Raw genomic sequence first — 14991 nt, 5'->3', positions numbered from 1 at the left:
CGTAAGGTGATTGGTAGTTCTAGTAAATAAGGTTCTAGGGCTGGTAACTCTTTAAACCTTTAGATGAATTTTCCTTTCATTCTCGCCATCTTAGCAGAAAATTATCAATGAGAACATGTTTAACATTTTGTTTCAACCATGCGGCACTAATAAAGGTTTGAGACAACCAAATGTAATTAAAGCCTGTATTTTGAAGAATGCATTTTACTTCTTTTAATAGTGTGAAATGGTAATCTGGATTTGCAATGGACATTTGAAACATAAGTTTATATACTATACTAGAAAGGCTAGTTTGTGATGATGTTAGCTTGCACCAATATGAAATCATTCTTATCTTGATGAAAATGCTGAGAGGATACCTCCCTAGATCACCATATACTATGTAATCGGGTGTTGACTGTTTTAACTTGAGAATATATTTACAAAATTTAAGATGTACACGTTCAATGACAACAGCTTTTTCAAAACCCCACACCTCAGATCCATATAACGTATAATACTGGCTGAACAAGTTGATCAAATAATTTCAATTGACAGTCAATAGGAATTTCTAATATTCTAATTTTACGGAATACAGCGTACATTGCTCTAGATGCCTGATCTGTCAGTCTTTTTAGTGCCTTACAAAATCTACCAGTGTTTGTAAATAAAATACCAAGGTAAACATATTCTTTAACAACATGAAGAATCGAGCCATTTAACATAAAATGCAGAAGCACTAGTCACATTTACACATGTAGGGATCGATTTAGTCCTCTATTTTTAAGTATGGTCTAGTTCCGACTCCTGGGGTATCCTCCGTCATATGATTCCAATCTGCTAATATTTCGTCTCACCTCACCCAGCTACCAATCCTGTCTCTCCACATGGCCGGACCTCTCTCACCCCTTCACCTCTTAGTCTAGGGGATGAAGCCTGGGAGACAGAAGTCATCTGGCCCGCTCGCTCGTGCGGTTTGTGTAGGGATTGGCTGAGGTAGGGGTGCAAGATTGTCGCCCGGAATCTCGTTCTCAGGTATGGTTGGCATCCTGCTTTTGATGCCTGTAGCAGTTATGGATAATGTTGCTCGATTAAGCGCTCTCTGGCGGGCAGCAGCTGCAGCAGTGGCCCTGGTGATGACCTCGATCTGATCAGAGCTACACTTCCGCATTGTGAGGTTCCGAAGTCCTGGAGGAAAGGGTCAATTTTGTCTCAACACACATGTAAACAGTTTAACCGAGGTATTGTGTTTGAGCAGGAAAATCAACGTCTTTACATTTTCTTGGGCGATATGTTTTTTTGTATGGTGTACATTTTTGGACGAAACCCGAAATTCGTGTTGGTAAAGTACATAGCATCAACCATCATCGGAATATAATCTGTTGAGCTACTGTATCGTTTACTTTGTGTGGATGAGCGTGTGTGTGTTTCATTACAGTAAAACTGAAGCGACCTCTTCCCTGTATGGCACGCGAAAACGACTGACCTTATGTTTATTTTATGACCAAATAGGCCGCGCACTGATTAAGACAATGTAGATGAGCGTCCCTGTCTGCAGTGCATACACATCCAGACTATATCTCCCTCATGCAAGTTTCGGTTTTGTATCTTCCCCGCCTCACGAGACCAAGTACAACCACACACACATACCCATGCACGCACGCACGGACGCACGCACGCACCACGCACGCACGCTCGCACACAACGCCCCAGACACATGGGTGTGTAATCCCATTACATCGGCAGATAAAACACATCCCAGATAAGGAGGAACTTGTGCGGGCACTCACCATTCACATCGCTGTCATCAACGTCACTGAGCGTCGTTACGGTCTGTGTGGCCGATTGAGGATGGGTGTTGTCCTCCTCATCGTCATCTTCATCGACGTTACTTGTCTGTATTGATAAATGTATGATGTTTTTTAAATAAAGTTGTTACACGAGTAGTACACGGAGCTCTATTTTCGTATTCCATGGATTGGGGAAGAGAGATCGGGTAGAGCACGGTAGTATTGAGTGTGGCGGGGTTTGTATTAAAACGCTGGTTTAAAGTTTAAACGAGGAGTGATTAAATTGATGTGCTCCTTTGTACGGAGGCCCATAAGGGACATGGAGTCTGTTTTTCAATATTTTGATGTTTCACTTACTTTTATCGTAACCTTTTGCAAATTAACACGATTTGTCTTACAAATATGTGATAAATCATATGTAAAGAAGATATTGAATCGCTGAAAAGTGAAACGAAAATGTCAAAAACAAAAACGAAAATGTCAAAAACTAAAATGAAAATGTCTCTTCACATTTCAGCGACTCAATAGCTACTTGAAAGTACATTTTCCATGTTTTCGGTTGTTTTTATACATGATTTATCACATATTTGTTTGACAAATTGTGTCTATTTGCAAAAGGTTACGATAAAAGTCAGTGAAACATCAAAATATTGAAAAACAGACTCCATGTCCCTTATGGGCCACCGTACCTTCGTTCAATTCAAACGAAAATGTTTTGCAAATAGTCTGCTAAAAATCTTAATGATTATTAAATATACTTTCAAATTGAATACCATAAGGATTATGTATATATTCCTCTTTAATTATAAATTTATATCACATTATTATACTTTCGAGACAAGATTAGAACCCGTTCCACGAGGCGATCTTATACTAGAGTCGAGTTGCGTTCCTTAGTTCCCCCAGGCCCCTGTGTCCGTGGCTTCGAATAACTGCTCGCTTTTATCATGTTTCTAGTTTTGTTTCGTCTGCATCATGTTCGTCGCAATTCGTACCTTAGGGCTGCAAGAAACTTATGATCGTGGGTTCGATTGTCAGTTCGCCTTGATTATGTTTCAAGATTTATCAGCCCCATTCGTGCTCGTATGCTTCACCTATGTGGCAAACGTCGGGGCTTTCCTTCCATATCACGCTGACACGCCGTGATATAATTGTACAGTTCAATGAGGCGTTAAACCTAACTCACTCACTCACTAATGTTAGCTAAGCCCAAGTAAACAAGGTACCGTTATTCTTGAATATGTGTCTATTCATATCAGATTATAGATTCGACTTCGCGGCAGACGTTTATTTCTGCGTCGGGTTCTTTTCCCCCAATGTGTGTTTTTTTCTATCCATGTGTCTGTTCACATTTGCCCAGTCCCCTATTAACGTCAAGGGGTTACAGTACTAATATCTGAGGTACCACACACGCTTTAGATCTTTCGCGGAACCGGGCGCTGTGTAATGTACGTATGTCATCCCTACCTCATGCGCAAAGAAGTCCAAGTTGCTGAAGATGTTGTCGCTGCTGCTGCCGCTGCCGGGGGACTGCGTGCTACCCCCATGGCAAAAACCAAAGAGGTAGACGCCAGGCTACTGTGGGTGGATGCAGCACGAGTAAGGGTGGGGCTCGGGTCCAAGGGGAAATTGTCAGCTGAACTCGTCAAAACATTTACTCTTTTCATGTCCTTTGCCGCGTTCGCTCCGTGCGTTGGTGCCGTTGATCCTGAATGAATTGCCGGAGCTGGGTGAACGGCTTGGGTTTGACTCTTGACTGATAACATCCCATGACGCTTTATTAAACTATCTCCGATAGGTCATGTCACACATATCTGATGACGACTTCGATGCAAATAAGCTCTGTCTCTATGTGACGTCATAGGAGTGTGGGGTGAAAGGCCATTTCCTTCAACTCCAAACAAATTATCTTGCTTCGTAAAGCGCTATAGTCTATATTCTTTGTATATCAGATGCGAAAATCCTGGCACAAAGTCTACGATTTGTGACGCAAGGCGTTTAAAAGATGAACTGATTCTATTTCGGAGGTTATTGATGCTAAAGAAATTGTTCTTTAACAAGGAACCTCGAACTATTTGGCATATACATGTGCATACAGAATCTCACCAAATAGTGTCTTTCGATATCAAATATATCAACACGCGTCGATAAAAGTTCAAAACTCCAAAGCCTGACTTTATCATCCTTCCACCTTTTTCAGTTTGTAAAGTCATAAAAAGTGTCTTGAGCGAATAAAGTACAGCTAACCAGGGTCTAGATTTTCGCAACGATCTTAGCTACGATTAATCTTAACAACGTACCTTCAAAGATAAGATATCTTTGGTTTAATGTCCTACGTGTAGACGTTTTGTTCTTATGATAAATGATGACTAGCCGAACACAAATAGCATTTGTGTGCCATGCAAAGGCATTTTTCAAACCCTATGAATGTTATAATCAATAAGTGTAGTGTTACCACAATATAGATGTTAGAACTGAAATAATGTGAATAGATACTTCACTATTTTCTCTTCAAATGATCCTCTCGCCAGCGCGCAGAACTTGATGAAAACACATCGCGTACAAAGTCGAGGATCAAAGTAAAGGACGTTATTCTAAATGACGAGACCTATGATCGAACAGCAGGCGTTAAACATTTAAGATGCGTGTTAAACATTTAAGATGCGTGTTAAACATTTAAGAAGATGTTACGTGATGTAATTTATTCCCGAACGTATTTCGGTCTGACAGCATTGCTGAGGGTAATTTAATAGTATTTGTGACCCTGTCCTTTACAAAGATTATTCTGGTGAAAATGTTTATTTTATGTTGATCAGTAAATTTCATTCAATAAACATTTTCTGCGAAAATATATTGGAAAGTGAATTTTGGACAATGTTCAAAATATGTAACTTTTTGATGACATTTTAAACCCAAACGAGCATGGGAACTCATGCTTACTTAATTTGTTCAAATCGCCATTCTCGAAAATACGATACGAAAATATGTGCATAACTTTTGCTGTAAATAAATAGAGGTTATCACGCGAGTGTGTTTGGGGATGGTAAATATCCTGCATTAGGGATAAACATTGTATTTAGCGAGCCTTGGCGAGCTAAATACATAGTGTTTATTCCTAATACAGGATATTTACCATCCCTAAACACACAAGCGTGATAACCTCTTTATCATATAATGTCATTCTTCAATTCTGTGCTTGAAAATCGCTTCCCCTCACTCACAAACATTACCTAAACATTGCGAGTTTTCCTGGAATGCGTGCATTAATATTTATTACGTCACAGGGTAGGTGATGTGTCAGTCGGACAGTGACAGTAGCCAATATAGTTCAAACTGAAATCTGTTTCTTATACAGTGGCGAAGCAACATATACGCAAAACAACAATTGTTTTAACTTGCCTTTCGCGACAATCCATCGGTCTGTCCGCTAGAGTAACTGCCCTTTGTCAAAGGGAAGCTACTCTAACCCTAGTCTATGAGACATCACGGCCAGTGATTGTTCACAGTCGGCCTGTTCTGTCATAACGTTAAGAAGTATAGTCAGATGTATACACAGCGCCAAAACGAAACAAGGTAACAATTCATACATATTTCGCCTAAACCCAACTATTTTTATTTGTGGAAAAGGTTTCAAGCCGCAGAGGTCTACAAGCACAGATATGGCTTCTGATCCCGCTTGGCTAGGCCTAGTGCCCTCGCAAAATTGTTTCGAAAGTTATATCTCCAAAGTTGCCCAAACTTATAAAATTCCTTAGTTACGTCGCAGTTCGAAACTGACTTTCAGTATATAAGACTGTTTTTTTTTAATAATTGTATCAATTATCCCTGTAGTTTATCCAGATTCACGATGGTTAATTCTGACTCGATCGCCGAATGACAAGTGCGACTCCATGTTTGTTTATAAACACTGAAAGTAGTCCCTACTTGACCTTTGATATTTGCATCTCTATCCGCATATGACCCCAACGGATATCGTTTTTATCCGTTGGCTTTATCCTGCCGAGAAACCTACCCATTATATGATAAATTGCTATATTAAATGGAATACATCTATGCCGTTAATCGGAGCGTCAGGTAGCCTAGTGGTTAGTTTGCTCGTTACGCCGAAGACCCGGTTCGTTTCCCGACATGTGTGAAGGGTACGATGTGTGAAGCCCATTTCTGGTGTCCAAGGCCGTGATATTGCCGTGATATTGCTGAAAGCAGTGTAAAACCATACTGTGCCGTTAATCACCTGTTTTTAAAGAAACCAATTATTCAACTATAGCCTGCCGACAACTTCCGTGTTTATCCATTCCAAATTACACGCCGCGATATACTGTTAAAAGCGGCGTTAAACCCCAAATGACACTCACACACGCTTTCCAAATTATCGAAAAGGTATGTTGTTTCACACTTCTTCAGCATGGACTCGGATAGAAATATATCGTAAGCTATCGACTCTATAGTTATGTGGATCGCTGTCGTGATTAAGAACATTTCTGATGCGTTATTCGTGTTTTCGGAGTGTCAATATTTGAATCACACAGTGTAACAAAATGAAATGTCAATGTTTGAACGTAAAGTATGCCGTCATCTTGGATGAACATAAACTAAACTTAGGACAGGTCTGGGGCTATCTTTGATTTATGACAATCTTACGATATCTTAGGGCTACGATAGTTTCGAAAATAGACTCGATAGCCTTCGATTTCCTTCAGATAACTTTACAATAATTTTAGGACTACGGTCGTTTCGAAAATCTAATACCATATAAAGTTCGCGAGTTTCGTAAAAATGGTTTCTAACGAGACAGACCAAACTGAAACCGGTTGCAAAATCTGGTTGCACATGAACATTGATATATGCCCAAATATGGGCAATGTTGACATTTCTGTGGATACGCAGTAACAACATGCGCCTGTGGTTGTGTTTGAAAACGTAACAGCACCGACGCTCAAGATCCTTTTGGGAGAATTTCTTAAAGTTATAGTAATTCAAGCGCTATGTTGTTAGTGATATCTCATGCGAAGCGCTCTCCCAAGTGATATCTCATGTGAAGCCTCTCTCCAAGTGATATATTGCCCAATCATTCTAGACTTGAGTTGGACTCCTATATTTTACTTTAGTTTATCATCCAAAACTGGCTCCCACAGGAGATATCGCCTGGATGAGATCAAACGATATCTACACTTAGATATCGCTGCAATGAAATTACATCACAATGCTTTGCAGACCATTGTGACGTCACTGGTTACCATGACGTCACAATCAAATGACATCACTAATGGCTCTGCTACTGAAGCTGTTAGCAGTACTTTTTTTACACTGAAGTCACCGCTAATTACTGTCAACAAATTGAAAAAGCTGGAAGAATGATGTTGGATGATAAATAAAATCTCACCCTCGTGGCTTTTTATAATCAAATATATCAACACTCGTTGATAAAAGTGGAAAAAAATCTTCGGCAAGCCTTGGAGTGTTCCCACTTTTATCAACTCGTGCGAGAGTCTCTATCTCTATAGCGTCTGGGAGACAGATTACGGCGGCGCATGATATGTGGTTGCTATGCGGATGACTATATAGCAAGACTTGTCCTGTTCCACCTGTAGACCTCTTTGCACTACAAACAACAAGTGTCAGATTTATATTTTCCGGAGCTACTTTCGCAAAGGTGCCTCCCGGCCCATGCCCCCAGATCAATGCGCCCACTTGCAATATTGTCCATGTTTAAAAAAACGAACTCTCAGGCATTCCATATATCAATCATCATTAGCCAATATATTACTTTTGTATGGTAAATAGATCAAAATTCCATAGGCCACAGCTTTGTTGCGGAAGTTTTCTCCTCCGTCTCAAATTTAACTGCGGGCTGAATTTATTTCTCTTTCACCTAGAATATGACTGGACGCTGAATGCTGAACGCTGAGCGCAGATCCCAGGTATTTATCCAAAGAGAATGAAGATAAGCAAGACACAATATATAGTGGATAGGATACAATTCAATAAAATATGGCTATTATTAAGATTATTTTAACAAAATTATGTTCTTAGAGAATAACAAACTTATTAATTTTTTTAAAAAGTGTTTAAGAAATAGGTAGGATCGTCGCTACGCCTATATACAATATTTTCGTGACCACCACAGTTTAGACAGAATATGTCGAAGGGAAATACACAACAAAAATACATTAACCTGAGACCAACATTCCGATATGGTCTCATAAAAAAACCCATACAATATCCAGATATTCGTGTTACTTCTTTACGATCTGCGAACAGTTAGATTAGATCTACTGTAATGCAAGTTATGATATTAAGATAACTATATACACACCAACCACCACCCACCCATGTCCCATACTGTCGGTCATATATACCACAAAACAGGCGAGATCCTCACATGAGATGATCTAAAGTTATTCAGTAACGAAATGTCTAATCTCTCCATAACCATCCTTATGTGAAAACCTGTGATTAGTATCACTTAATCGTATTAATCTGCATTGTGTACACTTTCGTCAGCAGTCGCATGTTTCCGTAACCTACAACCAACGGCTTGTCCGGAATGCGACGAGTTGGTCGCGAATGATTGTGTTAGTCGCGATTTGCCGGTTGAATTACCTCCCTTTTTAGATTGCAACGGAAAAAAAGAATTTGTTGATATTGTGTCACTGGTAATTATTCCAACAACGATTGGCCTGATACTATACATATGTGTAAAACATAGAATCGATCAAGACTGATCCTCGGGTTATTCGTTTTGGAAAGTGCTTACTTCTGGGTAAATCATGCAAAGACCACACAGTCTCTGGGTAAACGTTCAAAGTTGTTCTGCTGAATAGAAAATCCCAGTAACATTTCAGTAGAGAGGGTATCGGCTGATTACATTAATCGCAATTTCATTTTAAATGTGAAAGAAAAAATACCATACACATTCGTGACGAGGGCGGGCACCGCAAATTTCACGGAAGCTGTATATGCCACAATTTATTTTTCTTGCATCGTGTAGCAGAGTGGCGCAGTGGAAGCGTGCTGGGCCCATAACCCAGAGGTCCGTGGATCGAAACCACGCTCTGCTAATGTTTTTAAAAAAAATTTTTATTTCTTTTTCTTATTTTCTTGACGTTCCCACTTCACTTCTGGGAATGTGACATATTTTATATATGATGTGTCATTTAATGTAGGTACAGATAATTAATTATAATACGAAACACCATGAATTAACATCGAATGTGCAGAAAAAATAACAGGTTTCAGGTTTGTCTTCCAGAATTAAAAACAACAACACAAATAATCCTATAGCCTTAAAATAAATAATTTACTCAAGGCCGTAAACAAGTATCAAATAAGTTCCTTTGCATTAACTGGCGTAGCAGAAGTTTGGCAAGGTTACTCCAAGCAATTTATATGGATGAATGGGAGACATTCTTCAGACTTTTGCGACTTTTGGTGCAGATACTATCCCCTTTGTGAAGTTTTATTGCCAATCAACAGGTGCTTACTCGACCCTTTCCTTTTCAGACGTACAGAATGATCAATATACCAATACATGCAATCGACAGTATTATTTACGACAAACACAATCTGACCTTTTAGACGTCAGAGTAGAATTATGTACACCACCTTTAGAGAGTATTACGTTGACACTGACATCTGAGTTTGGATCACCAAATAGAATAATGGTAATATTAAATTTTAAGGCAAATTTGGAAAATTCATGTAGAATCTACGAGTAATTCTTAAGACTACTCTTGAAAGGACGTAAATACTGACTACTTCCACATTCTTTGGGAAATCCCAGGGAATTCCCAAGCACGGCATACTCCAAGTTTTCGCTCAAATTCGAAGCATTACTATCGGAAAAGGGTTAATTTGACTCCATGATCGAATATCCCTGCTGCGACGCATCCTAGGAAACAACATAAAGAAATGCCCACCTAATCTATTGACTCGACCCGTGCCTGTGACAGTCAACAACATTCTTCAGCAATCTGCGAATTTATTTCAGTATCGATCTATAAAATGAATTTGTGTAAACAATATTCCAGCTGTAGACCAGAGAGATATAAGAGAGTCGAAATCCTTAACTTACTATTCAGATTTCAAGCTTCAGTTCACGCCTGAGAGATGTCTGGAAGCAATAAAAGCAGTACACTAACGCCGAACATTAACAAAATTTAGATTATGCTTATACTGCAACCATGGTTACAGAAGACGAATATCACCTCTTAATGATATGCCAGGAATACAGCAAAATAAGAATGAAATATTTACCCCAGTACTTTGATATTGGACCCTCTTATGAAAAGACTCCTGATCCTAATACAGTGTGAACAATATATATACTTCAGCTATATACATGTACGAGTATACCACGGCGGGATGTATAAACAATAGTCCAGCAGAATATTTTGTGTATAGCAGAATGATGGTGTACCTATTTCCAAAGTAAATTTATATACCTTTTATTATGAATATGATGATATTGACAATTTCGGAATAATACTCATAAAGTTGACTATTTACTGCAGAAGTGTTGGATGCATCTCAAGATGAAATTAAGATTAGCTTAAATAAGCTCAAGTTCCTAGAATCACCAGGATATGATAACATAACTCCTGAAACATTCAGGAGATTTATTGATTGCGTTGTTTAACGCCGCACTCGACGATATTCCTGCTATATGACGGCGATCTGTAAATACATGGATCAGACAATCCAGTGATTGACATCATGAGCAGCGATCTACGCAACTGAGATACGATGACATGCATCAACGAAGTCAGCGAGCCTGACCACCCTATCCCGTTAGTCGCCTCTTACGACAAGCATAGTCGGTTTTTACGGTATGCATGGGTTGCTGAAGACCTGTTCTAACCAGGATCTTCCCGGGTGAAACATTCAGGAGGCGATTTGCTGCCTTTTCTGACAGTTATATTCAACAGGTTGTTCGATAGTGGTGGATTCTCTACATCACGGGAGATTTACACTCTACACACAACTAAATGTATACAGCTCTTACAATACTAAGTATTTAGCATCTTTTGTATATCAGTCTTGAAACAATACTAAATCTTGGAGCCATTGTTACGCTACCGTGATTAATGTATTTATCCTACGGTCTGTAATTAACCGCCTTTTGGAAGAAACTGGGTAAGGTTTATGCCTTTTTCATTGGAAGACATTCGATATGGTTAATAGGTCTAAATTGTGGTTCGTCTTAGAACTGAAAGTAGTTACCAAACAAATGTTAGGTTGTCCTAAGGCTATTTATGAACCAGTTAAATCATGTGTAAATATGTTTAAATGCAACGTCGGCTTCCGCCAGGGCTGCCGGTATTGAGTCCCTTTTTGTTTTTCATATATATATTGATAATGTAACAAGACTTAATCTAGATAAAAGTAAGATTGTTTTAATAAAGTAGAGGTGTCCTTTCTAAATGGGAGAAATGGTATTTTAGAAAAAGAATCCTTTGAAAATTGAATGTGTTACTTTTATGTATGTTTAGGCATGACCAAGAAAAATGTCATGGAATAAGCACCTAGATGGTGCTATTTTACAATCCAAAAAGGCATTATTTGGTATTTTAAGAAGTTTATCAAGATTTAAAGCGATGTCCTATGATGTTTTCTTCAAGGTTTTTTTTATAGCAAAGTACTGCCAATGTAATTATTGTATAGTGCTGAGGTACGTGGCATTGATATTGATTGTAATTCAAAACCAAAAATCGTTAATATGGTTATCTGCAAGTCTTTTCTTGGTGTTAACATGTTCACTTCAAATCATGTTGTTCGTGGAAGCCAAAGAGATCCAATTTACATTTACATTTATTCTTTAAATTAATTGGGCTTCAAAACTCAAAAAGTTGTTGTATAGGGTAGGTTTTGGTGAAACGTGGGGAAAACAGCAGAATGACTTGCCTCATTAGCTGGGGGCTCTGAAACAAGATCCTATTCCCTGCTTAAAACGTCTTTGAACTTTGTAACACGGAGCAAATTCCAAATTGCTCTAGCTCGTTTTTGATTAAGTTGTCATGATCTCTGGGTCTCACGTCAATATACCTAGAATTTAAGAAAATGTAACTTAAACTGCGTTGAAACTGAATTCTATTTTCATTCAGTATCCAGCATACGTACAGTTAAGACAAATATACATTAGCTCCAGGACCCATCTTTAACCTAATATCCAATACATTTACATCATTACTAATCATATTTGTACTATGCAGAAATTGAAAGAATCGACGGTTAACTGTAATTACGCATGTACCATAACGTTTGTACACAAAGGGTTGAGTCCTACAAGTACTGAAATAAAATGATTCAATACAAAAACAAGAGAAGAATTTTTTTGTTGAAAATGAGTATCACAGTTTGCTTGCTTGGGAGGCTTAAACAGATTTGGTCAAATCTCTTCACACAATAAATACTTTGTACATCCCATTTTACAGAAATATAATATACTAATGTCTGGTGATAAAATTAGATGGTCAGACATTTGGCTATGTGTGTAGTTTATGTATTGCTGCATTGTAACTGACGCTGTGTGGCTAGATACCTTACATCCACGCTGTATAAAGATGATGATGAAATATGTGCAGAATCCATATACAGTATATGTTTAGAATAGGTGGTTTACAAAGTAGACACAATTTATGGATAACAACTTCTTTAATACTGTAAAGGCGACGTTTCGGTATAGATACTAATACCGTTGACAAGCCAGATTTGCCTTTACCGTATTAAAGAAGTTGTTATCAATAAATTGTGTCTACTTTGTAAACCGTCAACTTTTAAGTAATGCCTATCAAACAATTTAGTATGAGGTTCGACTGTATATAACAGATACGGAGCATTATTTGTTTTAACTTTTATGCAGTTATTACAGAAGCAAACGTTTATAGAACCTCAGATGTGGCTGTACTACTGTTACAAAGTTACATTCTATTGAAAGTTATTTGAATAGCCAGTTTCAGATACACACGCCAGTACTTCTCACACTCTGAAGCTACACAAATTACGAACATTCACTAATCCATTACAAGGACGGGGAGATAATTGGTCGCGAACATCAAAGAGGGTGCCGACATCACGCGATTCGGTAGAGTGTGGCTATGCCACATCAGAGCATATCAAAAGCGAAAGTGGGTCACACAATGTTCACGGAAAGCCCGTGCTCCAGGGACCCGTGACCCGCCCCGGGGTTGGCCTTGGTCTTTATCGCCCTACGAGTACACCAGGGTACATTCGAATGTTTTGGAAGACATGGAATATTCCACGATACCATATCTGGACGTAAACACTGACCATATATGGTAGCTGATTGATATCAGCGTACCTAGCTTCAGTTGTAAATAAACACAATATACCATCAATAACATTAGTCTGGTACATCGCACCATGCAGTGCACCGAGGTCATTTGCCTTTTCCTCTGAATAAGTGAAGAGTGACACGTGTCTTTGGTACAGAATCGATGAAATCACCATTGTTTACGGCCTGAAAGTATATACTATAATATACGATTAATTTAACCCTTAACAAACCATCCTTCATTGACGTCCGGATAATTTCACGTCTCACTGTCGTCAGGATATTCTCCAGTTTCGTCTGTCGATCAGTCTGTGAGTCAATCTGTGGATCAGTCTGTGAGTCAGCTTGTGGGTCAGTCTGTGAGTCAGTCTGCGGGTCAGTCTGTGAGTCAATCTGTGGATCAGTCTGTGAATCAGTCTGTGAGTCGGTCTGTGGGTTAATCTGTGAGTCGGTATGTGGGTCAGTCTGTGAGTCAGTCTGTGGGTTAGTCTGTGGGTTAGTCTGTGATTCGGTCTGTGGGTTAGTTTGAGAGTCGGTATGTGGGTCAGTCTGTGAGTCAGTCTGTGGGTTAGTCTGTGGGTTAGTCTGTGATTCGGTCTGTGGGTTAGTTTGAGAGTCGGTATGTGGGTCAGTCTGTGAGTCAGTCTGTGGGTTAGTCTGTGAGTCAGTCAATGGGTCAGTCTGTGAATCAGTCTGTGGGTCAGTCTGTGAGTCAGTCTGTGGGTCAGTCTGTGGGTTAGTCTGTGAGTCAGTCTGTGAGTCAGTTTGTCGATCAGTCTGTGGGTCAGTCAATGGGTCTGGGGTCAGTCAGCGAGTAAGTCAATGGGCGATATATTGATCTACTTAGCAGTTAGATTAACTAACAAACTATCATTACTTTAGAGGAAATTATGGTCAAGTAACTTTGAAAACACAGCATTAAGGGGGAGGTCTTTAAACAGGTGGATCACACCTCTTTGGGTCTATGCCTTCCCATCTATTATTTACTATAGTATTTAGTTGAATTAGGATTAAAGTTTTGATAAAATAAAGTAGGCATAAATTAAAATAAATATTTACGCGACCAGTACAGGAGTTTAGTATAATACTGAGGCTCTCGTTTAATGATACATAGGCCTACCATCTGAACTTTGGTAAGGGCAAGTTACTCTACAGATGTCTGTATTGGAGATACGTATAATCATCGTCAGCTGCAGGATCAAAATACTCTGTGAAAATAACAATACTATTGCAAGCTCGATTAATGATTTTGTTACAGTGAAAATACATGTACACAGAACACAGTGTCTGAGGTCTCACACAAAACAACATATCCGTCTCTATGAACTTCACTTTCTCACGTTTTTTCTCCTGGTTAGTTAACTTCATTAACCCGTTGACCTACTTATGGATTACTAAATGACAGTGGTCATGTCAGCCTGTACACAGTGTTCTTACTGTGTGAAGGAAGACCTGGGCGTTTTCAAAACTCATGTCGCACTTCACGCCTGCCTGCACGCTATTCATCCAAGACGTTACGACATGGAAGCACTTCCGGTAAACATATCTACGAGCTCCTCACACGGCATGCTCAGCTTTGATGTCGGCGATACCTACTTGTCGGCACTTACAACCCGTGAGAAACACACTTCTCCACTTCGTGAAAATCATTGCTGCGTGACGAATGCCAAGTGTTGTTATGAAAGCATTTTTGTACCTGTTGCATGAAGGACGAAAATGTTCTTTGGCTCTGGCGATAACTGAAAATAAAATGAATGCATTGAACGTAATTAGACAAATAAAAATTGCACATGCATCTTATTTTACTCAACATATTTTTTTTAATTAATACGACGATATTTGTACTCTGCAACAAGAAACATTACAAGCAGAACATTGTGTTGAGATTGAACGGCATTAGAAAGATTTAATGTGTTAAACACGCGGCTC

At 39.0% G+C, this 14991-nt stretch overlaps 1 protein-coding gene and 1 non-coding gene across 2 annotated transcripts; one reads left to right on the top strand and one right to left on the bottom strand.

Annotated features, from left to right (window-relative positions):
- Window positions 1-901: 901 nt before the first annotated feature.
- LOC139453674 (uncharacterized) lies at window positions 902-14535 on the bottom strand. Its single transcript, XM_071235149.1, has 4 exons — window positions 14500-14535; window positions 13333-13503; window positions 1770-1875; window positions 902-1167 (listed from the first exon to the last, which is right to left on the bottom strand). Exons 1-4 carry the CDS (start codon window positions 14533-14535, stop codon window positions 902-904), a joined length of 579 nt encoding a protein of 192 aa, XP_071091250.1.
- Window positions 8759-8830, top strand: Trnam-cau (transfer RNA methionine (anticodon CAU)). The gene has a single exon. It is a non-coding gene; the product is annotated as a tRNA-Met (tRNA).
- Window positions 14536-14991: the final 456 nt, after the last annotated feature.

The sequence above is a fragment of the Haliotis cracherodii genome, unplaced genomic scaffold (assembly GCF_022045235.1).
Source record: "Haliotis cracherodii isolate W230 unplaced genomic scaffold, xgHalCrac1.p SCAF_10, whole genome shotgun sequence".
NCBI classification, from domain to species: Eukaryota; Metazoa; Mollusca; class Gastropoda; order Lepetellida; family Haliotidae; genus Haliotis; species Haliotis cracherodii.
This window is presented reverse-complemented; position numbering and strand designations above follow the sequence as displayed.

Excerpts from the sequence above, each read along its gene's own strand:
- LOC139453674 (XM_071235149.1), bottom strand. The coding sequence starts at position 14,535 with ATGAGTTTTGAAAACGCCCAGGTCTTCCTTCACACA. Across the intron at positions 1,876-13,332 it reads TGGAGAATATCCTGACGACA|ACAAGTAACGTCGATGAAGA; the intron begins GTGAGACGTGAA and ends TTATCAATACAG. Across the intron at positions 1,168-1,769 it reads TGATGACAGCGATGTGAATG|GACTTCGGAACCTCACAATG; the intron begins GTGAGTGCCCGC and ends CCTTTCCTCCAG.